Source organism: Pelophylax lessonae, assembly GCF_965119305.1.
Source record: "Pelophylax lessonae genome assembly, chromosome: 1".
In the NCBI taxonomy this organism is placed as follows: domain Eukaryota; kingdom Metazoa; phylum Chordata; class Amphibia; order Anura; family Ranidae; genus Pelophylax; species Pelophylax lessonae.
This window is the reverse complement of record NC_138768.1, coordinates 258,179,298-258,191,600: the sequence shown is the minus strand read 5'-3', so window position 1 is coordinate 258,191,600 and position 12,303 is coordinate 258,179,298. Positions and strand designations below refer to the sequence as shown.

At 44.7% G+C, this 12,303-nt stretch overlaps 1 protein-coding gene across 1 annotated transcript in view; it reads left to right on the top strand.

Moving 5' to 3' along the window:
• LOC309556078 (uncharacterized protein) overlaps window positions 1–11,806 on the top strand; it is a 116,420-nt gene extending 104,614 nt beyond the window's left edge. The window contains exons 6-7 of the mRNA XM_082258396.1: window positions 2,057–2,290; window positions 10,943–11,806. Of these exons, the coding sequence (XP_082114522.1) occupies window positions 2,057–2,290; window positions 10,943–11,635 (927 nt within the window). The 3' untranslated portion in view covers window positions 11,636–11,806. The remainder of the gene's footprint in view (window positions 1–2,056; window positions 2,291–10,942) is intronic.
• Window positions 11,807–12,303: the final 497 nt, after the last annotated feature.

Genomic DNA, 12,303 nt, shown 5'->3' with positions numbered 1-12,303 from the left:
GAACTGGCTTCCCATTCCATGACAGACCTACTGATATATGCTTCATTTGACCACCTATAATTTAGTGGTCTTACAATCTGGTAAGCAGATTTTATCACTCACCTTGGGTGTGAAGCTACCATTCCGAGTCACCCTTTATCTTCCCTGAATGGTTACATCTGTCATCACCGGTGGTCCTTTTCCTGCTGAGACTACTTCTGCGGATTGGTGTCTTTACACATTTATTGGACTTTAAGTATTAGTTCATATTCCTATTTATTGTTTAGCGCTGCACTTTTCTTGTTCATTAAAAATCAGGCAGGTGTTGGGCTCAAGGTGGCAGAGACACTTCTTTCAGCTGGCAGCCATAAAATATATATATATTTTTTAATAAAAATAATGGAAATTAAAATCTGTTAGATTTTTAATGCTGTCTCTGTTGGGAAAAGCCACCTTTTTTCCTGTGCTGGCAAAGGTTTTAACCCATTTAAACTCAAAATTTTCAAGTAAAGAGTTAAATTCTTTTCACCTGTCTCCATTTGAAATATCATGAAGCTAAATATATCTTTACGTAATGTACACAGGCATATCTTGTAAATCTAGTCTGATCCGGTATCCCCGGCCCCCTTATTCATGACACACACAATTCAGAAAGAACAACATATGACATTTTCTAAACTGGTAAGATGATTGTACACTCATATTACACAAATCCCAGATAAGCAGAATTGCTCTCACGCTACTTAGCAGTGTTCATAGTAAGCTTCTTGTGTATAGGTTCTCTTTATCGTTACACAGCACACTGTTTTGCCTGAAAGTAATTCTTTCTTCAGTCTTCTGGTATAGTTCAGCATACTTTAAAATATATGCTTTTCCAGATTTGATGAGATCATGTGCTTTTTTTTTTAGGGTAGGCAGTGTATGAAATGATGGCAGCCAGTGAGGTCCAGTAAACTAGATTGTACTTGTTTCCATTGTGGAACATATAGATATTACCAATACCTTTCCACTGCCCACAATTGTGTACAGATTGTACATTAATTTTATTTTTTTTATTTTTGGCCTCTTGCTGTTCTTAATCAAGAACGGCTTGGTATAGGGTATCAGTCAATTGTCTTGTGGGTTATACCTTTCCAAAAGGCTAAGGCTGCTCATGTAATTCAGCATCATTACCTTAGTTCACTTTCAGCTCATCTGATGCCAACACTTGACTGACCTCTGTTGACAAAGGTGTTCAGCTTGATGACCATTTTTTGTCATGCACATAGAGTCAAAAATATGATGGCTTTGTTCCTTTGTTTATATGATCCCCAGATCAGTTGCAGTTGAGCAAAATTTGCTCATTGCTTCCACTTATTAAAGTATCTAAAGCCCATTTTTTTTTCTTGTTTTGGATAGGGTAGGGTTAGAAGCCCCCTCTGAATTTGTCCTGTTGACCAGTGTCCCTGGAACTAATCGTGAAGGAAGGTCTACAGTTATTTAGAGTTTTCACATTGTCAGAAATAGAGGGGGAAACACTTGTTGCAATAAGAACTGCCCAAGTAAGCAGAAATGTCATCTCCCTTCCTGTTCTTGACACATACCATGAATCTTTCCAGTGGGACAAAAGACAGCAACACTTGCTTTAACTGCCATCTCCATTTGTACTTGGTGCAAATAGAACAAGATTTCTTCAGATATTGTTGCTGTTTAATATAATGGCTTTGTTAGACCTGCTCATTTACATGCCCTAAGTATTCTTTCTCTTAGGCGACGTTCACATTAAGCGATTTGGAATCGCAAGCAGAATTTTGCCTGCAAATCCAAATTGTGGCAAGATGTGCATTAGGGTGCCATTATTCTTCTAAACTCTGCCACATTTGCATGTTCCTGTTTACAATTAAAAAAAAAAAAAAAAAAAAAAAAAAACTCAACAAATGGTCAATTCTGCACAGAAAATAAAAATGTTATGTCATGTTTTTATTCTCTACATAGTTGATAATTCAGTGGAATAAGAATTTCAGCATAAATGAAATGGTACATAAAGATTTAGTTTGTTATATATATCCTCTGTCTTATGTTATGGCTGCCATTGTAGGAAGGAAGCCTAAAGAGAAGTGTAACTAGCCCTGCTTCTGTGTCCGATTGGCTAACTGCAGATTACACTAGTGTTGATTTGAGTGGGGATGACAAGGCCAGTGAAGTAGAAGAAGCTGATGCGGCCAGACAGAGGACATGGAGTGCACGTACCTTTAACAGTCTCTTGCCTCAACTACAAATGAAATGGCGAAGCCGATCCTCCAGTGGTTCCTTCACTAAATTGGTAGACAGCGTAAGTGATGTGAATCAGATTTATGTAGTCAATTTCAAATATTTATTTCTCTATCGCTCATTGACAGACGTAGTCTTCTTGATTCTCAAGAGCTGGGTTATGTTGTCTCCGCAGGAGTAGGACTAGGCAGAAAGACAAAACATTCTGGCTCCACCTTAGGGGCAGTCCCTGAGGGTATATCCTCCCTCTCTCTGCTACAGGGAATCAGTTTTTTTCTGTCTAGTCAGGAGTAAGGACCTAAGTTCCTTGCTGGGATCTTTTGGTCCTGGCAAGACTTTTTTTCTTTAAGAAAAAGACATTTTTTTAGGTAGTTTTCTCCAGTGTTTTTTCCTGTGAGATCTTCAAGCAAAAATGCCGGACTGGGCGACACTTGTGGTCACCCCAGCCGGCCTACGAGCGCGCGCAGACCATGGCATTGCGCTTGGTCGGCCGCGACATATTCAAGTAAGTATGCGGGGCCGGGCGACGGGCTGGATGTTGAGATCCAGTGGTCACCCCGGTTTCTGCCTACGAGCGCGTGCAGACCAGAGCTCCGCGCTGGGTCGGCCGCGACGGAGTCCCAGTGGAGGGACTGACCTTGCGAGTTAAGTCTCGTTTGGACGCCAGGTACCAGAGAGTCGAGGCGTCCGGAGTGGTCCACAAACCCCCACCCCGGTGGAGAGGGAATTGTGAAGAGAGGGTGCCTGTCGGTTCGGTATGGTGAGTAAACGTTCCCTTTTTTCCTCGTTATGAGGCAGTATGTATTATGGGCCCCTCCATATATGGTCAGTATATATCTGATACTTACAAGTCCCCCTTGTAATACAGCATGTGTTTGTGGGAAGTGGACTTGGTTTAAGAGCTAACACTCTACCCAGCAGACTGTAACATTACAGCAGACATAGGAGGTATAATCCTACCTTATGTGTAGTGTATCTCCTGTAGATCCATATATCGCCTCTTAGCAGAGATGCAGGTGGATGTGCTGGGAAAACGATTTCGGCGGTCCGCCGCCATTTTGCCGTAGACCGAATGCATGTATGTCCTCAGGTCACGCCGGCCGCCATGTTTTTGGAGTCTTATGTCTCTTCTATGGGGGCGGCCATGTTTTGTGAGCCCAGCTACCTCGTGGAGAGCTGGGAACGCCGGAAGGCGTACACAGGGGGCGGAGCCACGTCCTTCTACCCGGGAAAAAGCAAACAGCTCCTTCCAGTCTGTGTAAGACAGACGCTGACTGCAGTTGGTTGGAAACTGCACTGCATCGGTTGGTGAGCCTTGGGGGTCCCTCTCTCTCTCTCTGTGGGATCGAGAAGCAGGTACTCTGAGGGGCGCTATTGCGCTAAGGGGAGACTCACAAAAAAAAAAAAAAAAAAGAAAAAGTTTTTTTGTTTTGCTGGCAAAGGTGTCCTGAATTAACATGGACCCTGCCACTCATGTATCTCCTCCGGATCCCCTCGAGGGGTCTGCGGGATCCTCCAGCACCCCATTGACAATTGAATCATTGTCAGCTATTATGGAAACTTTTGTGTCCCGGGTGGAAGTGGCTTGTCAGGGACAGGGCGCAAGAAAGCGACCCCCGCCTAACCCCATATTATCTGAAACCTCGGATTCAGACTCTGAGCCCATTTCTGCAGTTGCAGGTACTTCATCTGGGATTGGTGTCTCGGGTCCTGTCTCTTCAGACAGTGAGGAGGATGTTTCGGCATCCGTCATAGCCCGAGAGGAAGCGTTGGTAAACGCACTGATTGTATCTGTTCAAGAGACCTTAAGGTTACAGGGTATTCCATCGGAAATAGCTGAAACTGAAATCCCTTTTGGGACTAAAAAACGCATCAAAGTGGCGAAGGTTTTTCCATTGCCCAAATGTTTTGGCAATCCAATCGAAGAAGAATGGCGTCTGCCAAAACGCACTTTTACTATTTCTAAACGCATTGACAGGCGTTATCCGTTTGAGGAAACCCTTATTAAGAAATGGACAGAACCACCTGTGGTGGATTCACCAATTGCTAGATTGAATAAAGCCACGGTTATTCCTTTAGAAGACGCTCCGTCTTTTAAAGATCCAGTGGATCGCAAGATAGAAGCTATGTCTCGCACCATGTTTTCCTTGATTGGATCAGCTTTCAGACCTATAATAGCTATTGGTCTGGTTTCGCAGGCTGTAACTGAATGGACCAAGTGGTTACGCCGGGACTTAGAAGAGGTCCCTCAGGCGGTATCAGATTTGTTGGAACAAATGATACAGGGGTTACAGTTTGTGTGTGATGCGGCGTTAGACGCCACTCCATTATTGGCGCGAGCATCAGTCTCAGCAGTGGTTCTTAGGCGTACACTGTGGCTAAAAGGTTGGTTAGCCGACCAAGGTTCCAAAAAAGCATTGGCTAATATCCCCTTTTCAGGAGAGCGTCTATTTGGAGCCAACTTAGATGAGATCATTAAAGATCTCACGGGTGGAAAGAGCACCTTTTTACCGCAAAATTTTAAAGGTAGAGGAACTCGTCAAAGACGAGGGCCTTCTTTTTCTGCTCACAAGAGGTTTTTTCGTCCCGCGGGTGAAAAAACTAAGTCCTCCAAAGCTCCTGCAGGGGGCGTCAGGGGTCGTTGGTCGGGCAAGCAAAAGCCCGCCCCCTCCAGACCTGAAGATAAATCATCCAAAGCCTGAAGGTGCGCCCCCACCCATAACTGGGGTGGGGGGACGTCTTCGCCGGTTCCCGGATCCATGGCTTTCCAGAATCCCGGACAAATGGGTTTGCGAAGTCATAAGGTCAGGGTACAAGATCGAGTTTCGATCTCTCCCACCGGCGCGATTCTTCCCTTCCAATATCCGACTATCCTCAGATCGTTTAGAAGATCTGCGGAGAGCAGTCACAGATTTACTACAACAAGGAGTGGTAGTCCACGTTCCTTGGACAGAACGGTTTCAAGGGTTTTATTCAAACCTATTTACAATACCCAGGAAAGAGGGCAAAGTGCGTCCAATTCTGGACTTAAGAGCACTCAATTCTTATGTCAACATAAGAAGATTCAGAATGGAGTCCATTCGCACAGTAGCAGCCTTCCTGCATCCAGGGGATGTCCTAGCGTCCATAGACATCAAGGACGCCTATCTTCACATTCCCATTTTCGCAGGACATCAGCGGTTTCTACGCTTTTCCGTAGAAGAGAACCACTATCAGTTTGTGGCGTTACCTTTCGGTCTCGCCACGGCTCCGCGGGTCTTCACAAAGGTGTTGGCCCCAATGTTGGCACTTCTGCGCCAAAGAGGCATATCGATCCTTGGTTACCTAGACGATCTTCTGCTTCATGCAGAGTCTCCTCAGACCTTGCTACAAAACATAGAAATTACTATGATTTCTTTACAGGAATTCGGGTGGCTGGTGAACCAGCAAAAGTCATTTCTGGTTCCCACCCAGAGGCTCGAATATCTGGGTCTAATTCTAGACACAGTCAGGACAAGAGTTTTTCTTCCGGTAGGGAAACTCCGAAAGATTCAATCAGCAGTCCAGTTGTTACTGTCCAACAGCTGGTCTTCCCTTCGGACTTGCATGAGGGTTCTGGGGTTGATGGTGGCTTCGTTCGAAGCAGTCCCATTTGCCCAGTCCCATACCCGAATTCTTCAGCAAGAGATTCTTCTCAGATGGAATCGGAATCCGGAATCCCTGGACAATCAGATCCGATTGAGCAAACAGACCAGAGAGTCTCTGGTCTGGTGGCTTCGGTCTCCGATGCTCAGCCAGGGAAAGTCATTTCTGCCAATATATTGGACGATAGTGACCACGGATGCCAGTCTATCCGGATGGGGAGGAATTCTCGGTCAGTTATCTGTCCAGGGACTTTGGTCCCCGGAAGAATCCAGGTTACCGATAAATGTATTGGAACTGAGAGCGATCAGACTTTGTCTGATTTCACTGGACCGAGCAGCTCCAGGGCAGCCCGGTTCTGATCCAGTCGGACAATGCCACGGCCGTGGCTTATGTCAATCACCAGGGGGGCACCAAGAGTGTCCGAGCGGCCAAAGAAGTGGCTTGCATTCTTCGCTGGGCGGAACGATTTGTTCCAGCAATCTCTGCGGTGTTCATTCCGGGGGTGGAGAATTGGCAGGCAGATTATCTCAGCCGTCAGACCCTGGATCAGGGGGAATGGTCCCTCCATCCAGACGTTTTCCACCAGTTGTGCCTACGGTGGGGCACCCCGGATGTGGATCTGTTGGCATCACGATTCAACAGGAAAGTTCAGAGATTCGTGGCTCGCTCCCGCGATCCTCTAGCAGAAACCGCAGACGCACTGATCGCCCCGTGGGGGCTATACCAGCTAATATATGCCTTCCCTCCTCTCGCGTTACTGCCAAGACTTCTTCGCAGGATAGAGGAGGAAGGAATTCCAGTAATCCTGGTAGCTCCGGACTGGCCTCGTCGAGCTTGGTACGCCGACATGGTCAGACTGGTGGCGGACGTCCCGTGGAGACTTCCTCTCAGGGAGGATCTACTGTCTCAGGGACCGATCTTCCATCCTGCTTTACGATCGCTGGCTTTAACGGCCTGGCTATTGAGACCCAGGTGCTGAAGGACAAAGGTTTGTCAGCTTCAGTTATTCCTACTCTAGTTGAAGCAAGGAAAGCGACTTCCAGAAAGATTTATCATCGCACATGGAAGTCCTACATTGCATGGTGTGAACCGTTGGGGTTCCGTCCTCGGTCTTATTCGATTAGTCGAATATTAGCTTTTCTGCAACAAGGGGTTGAGCAGAAACTGGCCTTGAGTACTATCAAGGGTCAGGTCTCAGCGTTAGCTATCTTCTTTCAGAAGCCTTTAGCTACTCATTCCTTGGTGCGGAATTTCATCCAGGGGGTGCGACATCTGGCTCCGCCAGTGCACGCGCCGTTACCCCCCTGGGATCTTAATTTAGTGTTGTCGGTTCTTCAGAAACCTCCCTTTGAAGATATTAGGGAGATTCCTCTACCCACGTTGTCCCAGAAGGTGGCCTTCTTGGTGGCTATTACTTCTGCACGCAGGGTGTCAGAACTGGCCGCATTATCTTGTCGTTCACCATATCTGGTGGTTCATAGAGATAAGGTGGTTCTTCGTCCGAATCCATCCTTCCTACCAAAAGTGGTTTCAGAATTTCATCTGAATGAAGAAATTGTGTTACCTTCCCTGTGTCCTAAGCCCAGTCATCCGCGAGAGTTTGCTTTACACTCCTTGGATGTGGTCCGGGCGATCAGGGTATACTTGAAAACGACAGACTCGTTTCGCAAGACGGATTCACTTTTTGTGATCCCAGATGGACCCAAAAAGGGGTTGCCTGCATCTGCCGCGACCATTTCCAGATGGATCAGACAGACGGTAGTACAGGCTTATTCTATTAAGGGTCGGGAGCCCCCGTTCCCTGTTAACCACTTAAGCCCCGGAAGATTTTACCCCCATTCCGACCAGGGGGTATTTTGCGATTCGGCACTGCGTGAATTTAACGCACAATTGCGCGGTCGTGCGACGCTGTACCTAAACGAATTTGACGTCCTTTTTTCCCACAAACAGAGCTTTCTTTTGGTGGTATTTGATCACCTGTGCGATTTTTTGATCACGCGCTATAAACAAAAAAAGAGCGTCAATTTTGCAAAAATAGCAATATTTTTCACATTTTTTTATATGAAATTCCCCCAAAAAAAAATGTAAAAATCAAAATTTTTAAAAATTTTCGGCCAATTTGTTTTATGCTACCTATGTTTGGTAAAAAAAATCGCAAAAAGCGTATTTTGATTGGTTTGCGCAAAAGTTATCGCGTTTACTAACAAAGGGAAAGATTTTTGTCATTTTTGTTGTGTTTTTTTTTTTTTTAACGCGTAATGGCGGCGATCTGCGATTTTTTTTTTGCGGTACTGCGACATTGCGGCGGACAGATCGGACCCTTGACTGACATTTTTGACACTTTTGGGGTTACCAGTGACATTTCTACAGTAATCAGTGCTATACATATGCACTGTTACTGTAAAAATACACTGGTAGTGAAGGGGTTAACTTTATTTGGAAGGGAGGGGCTGTGTGTGTCCCTAGGGGCGTGGTTTCTACTGTGATTGGCTGTGGCTCTAGCTGTAAGGACACTGATCAACGGATCTACATACCAGATCCGTTTTATCAGTGTCTTTGCAGCGAGGAGAATGACAGGCAGTTTGTTTACACAAGCTGCCTGACATTCTCCCTCTCCCCCGCCGATCGCCGAGTGACCGGCGGACATCGGGTCCGCTGGTCACACGCGCGGGGGGGTCCGTGACCACGCGGGAGCGGGAGCGCGCCCCCGGGGGCGCGCGCTCGCTCCCTAGACCCTCACAAGCAAGCAACGTAGCCCTACGTTAGTTTGCCTGTGAGGGGCTGACCGCCGACGTAGATAGTCGTGCGGCGGTCGGCAAGTGGTTAAGGCGCACTCCACTCGGGCACTTAGTGCGTCATGGGCCTTTCGCCATCAGGCGTCAGTGGTCCAGGTGTGCAAGGCGGCTACCTGGTCGTCGGTGCATACCTTTACTAAACATTATAAAGTTGATGTAATGGCATCGTCTGATGCCTCGTTTGGCCGCAAGGTTTTGCAGGCCGCAATTTGAGGAGACCAGTGGTCTACCTCGAGGGTTTTTTCCGTTGGAAAATTTTTCTTTAGTCTCATTCTTTGTTTATAATGAGCCTTTAAAACTTCTAGTTTGGCACCGGTTGGGCCTTCTAGATTGGATTTGATTTTGTCAATCCCACCCCTCATTTGTGGCACTGCTTCTGGATGTCCCAGCTCTTGAGAATCAAGAAGACTACGTCTGTCAATGAGCGATAGAGAAAAATGGATTTTTGTAAGATCTTACCGTAAAATCCTTTTCTCTTAAGCTCATTGACAGACGTAGTACCCGCCCCTCTATCATTGAGTTGGGTTGGGTTAAATTCTCTGTACTGCTTTAAAACAGAACTGATTCCCTGTAGCAGAGAGAGGGAGGATATACCCTCAGGGACTGCCCCTAAGGTGGAGCCAGAACGTTTTGTCTTTCTGCCTAGTCCTACTCCTGCGGAGACAACATAACCCAGCTCTTGAGAATCAAGAAGACTACGTCTGTCAATGAGCTTAATGGCACTTTTCCACTGCAAGTACCGGCTCGTACCAGCTCGGCTCTACTCGGCCCTGCTTGGCCCGGTTTGCTTTTCCACTGCTGGTACCACATGGTATAGTGTCGGAACGGTTCGGTACGGTACGGTATAGGTTTGCTTTTCCACTAAAGTAGTACTAAAGTTAAGTGGGTGGGATAACAACGGGGTGGGTGGGATTCTCTGACCAATCAGTGGCTAGTAGTGACTGCATGCAAAGGATTGTGGAATATGGTACCAGTTTGGTACCTGTTGGAACCACAATCGAGTAGGTACTGTTTTTTCAGAGCCGTACCGTTCGGTTCCATGCAGTGGAAAAGCAAACCTATACCGTACCGTACCGAACCGTTCCGACCCTATACCATGCGGTACCAGCAGTGGAAAAGCACAAAAGCGTGCCGAACCGGTACGGTTCCATGCAGTGGAAAAGCGCCATAAGAGAAAAGGATTTTACGGTAAGATCTTACAAAAATCCATTTTTTTCATTGCATCATATATGAATCACAGTGACAAGTTATCTGCCTGTATTTTATACTGGCTCCCATAGTATTGTGCATATACTGTACTTTGGACTTGGTATATGATTTTTGTAAAAGATTTCAAGAATTTAACGGCTAAATTTATTGTTGTCTTTTAGTTTTTTCATGCATTTTCCAAGTTTGTCAACTCCTAATTTTGTTTACCATCACATGTAAGTTATTCAGGTTCTGTGTTAATTAGATTCATACAGTGTCTTGCCTGAATTTAACCAGCCAACCTGTTTAATCCATATTTGTTGGTACTAAAGGAGAAAAGTTGGCAATGCACACAAGCACCCGGCCTCTTGGAAAGCAAGTTAAGACACTTGTATCTTCCATATGTTACGCTGCCATATGATAGTCTAGAACAGCCTTTCTCAACCTTTTCAGCACAAAGGAACCCTTGAAATAAATTTACGCTCTCAGGGATCCCCTGCTAAAAATAACTTTAATGATCCAATAGTGTGATGATCAGTGAGAAAAAATGCTCCTTACACTTGTGGGCATTGTGGAGAATTACACCCTTACAAATAGCTAAAAAGATCAATGTTGTCAGTGGGAACATATCTGAGAGGCAGAAACGGTTCATTGCTTAAGGAACCCTAGCAACCTATGGAGGAACCCTAGGGTTTCATGGAACTTTGGTTGAGAATCCCTGGTATAGAATTGTTCCGGTGTATATTCATTATGAATCTTTTTTTTTTTTTTTTTTTTTTTTTTTTTTTTTACCCCAGCGTACATGCCTGATGTAGATATGTTCTAATACTTGAAACACATTAATCTGCAGATTTCAACTTCCTTTTTGGTTTGCAAAGTAAACTGTGTAACCACAGTTGGGGTTCATCATTCTATTGAGAGTGAATGCATTCCTTTATACTCTGTTGTCAAATAAAATAGCTTTGACTGTATCATTCCTAGCTGCAAAAACATAATTGAAATGTTACAAAATTTCAAATAAAATTGCTTTGAATGTGGCATTCCTAGCAGCTTTAAGAATACCAGATTTGAAAAGTTACATAATTTTAATATTTTTGGTTTTACAGTGTTGCACAGCACCTGCCAAGAGTCTTAATCCTAAGAATCCTAGGAGAGTTGGTTCTGCTGCTCAGATAGGGGAAAATTCCACTCATCTTTTCTCCGAGTCTTCTGACAGTAATGCTTCTTACCCCCTTACGCAGTCAGCAAAACTTCAGCGAAAACTCCCATCATGTAATCTCAGAAGGACACGCCCATACTTTGGGTTACTAAATGATTCTTCTGATTGTGTGCGTTCAGGCCAAAAGTCTTTAAGTGTGAAAGAGAACCACACCCACTGCCAAACATCTGCCATGGAGTTTACAAGCTCATCCAAAACAACAACAGGCAATGGATTCCGAGCCAAAGAGCTTTCACTGGATTTTGAGACTCCAAACACAGTTTTTGTTATCTGTGAAGAGGCAGATGACCAGCAGCCTTTGGTCTTTGATGACCAACTCTCTCCGGCCACAGAGTGTCTGTCCAAAAAGCATGATGGGTACACAGCAGATGACTGCTACCCTGTATCTGTAAAGGCTTGCACTCATGTAAGTACAGAGATAAATTCAGTGGGAGATTCCACTATTCATTGCATGGAAAATAAAATGTCTTTAGGTTTGCCTTGGAACTTAACCAGTCAATGCACTACAGTTGTTGGTAGACAGAGCTCTGCAGTCTGTACAAATTTTCCATCCACACCAATAGGATTAGTTACAGAATGACTGAACTTTTTATGCTCAAAGACTTTATAAACTACACCACTCTGAAACACATTCAAAGGATTTGGGAAGTCTTACCACCACTATTCAATGACCTTAAATAATCCCATCTACTCCTGACCAACATATTTTCCTGTGCTCACTCTATACGAGACTGCCAATGAAAGCACTGAAAAAAGTACTGTGTTGAAAGGAAAGGAAGTGCCAGCTTTAACACTTTTTTTTTTTTTTTCTACGGCATTGGGATGTAAACCACTCCTTTTCCATCTGCATGTGCCTTCATTCCTTCCATGCTGACGGTGTTAAGTTCTGTTAACTTCTCAAATTGAAACCGTTCTGCATTGTGCCACTTTTGATATATGATAGCTATTTCATACTATGCAGCTGATCCACGAGATGTTTTTTTCTGTCACACACATGGAGTTAAAGAGAAACTGCATTGGCAGAAAAGCAAAGCTAGATGGAATTTGGTTGATGTTAAAGACATGTTGTTGTTGATCATATCATGCATTCTGCCTAAATTATACCTACTTTTTTGGGGTTTTTTTTTTTAGATTATCAACCTGCACAAGAAAACACAGTAGACATTTATTCACACATTGTAACGCACATAGGAAAGTGAAATTTATATCACAAACACAATACAACACTGGGATAAAAATTCATGCAGT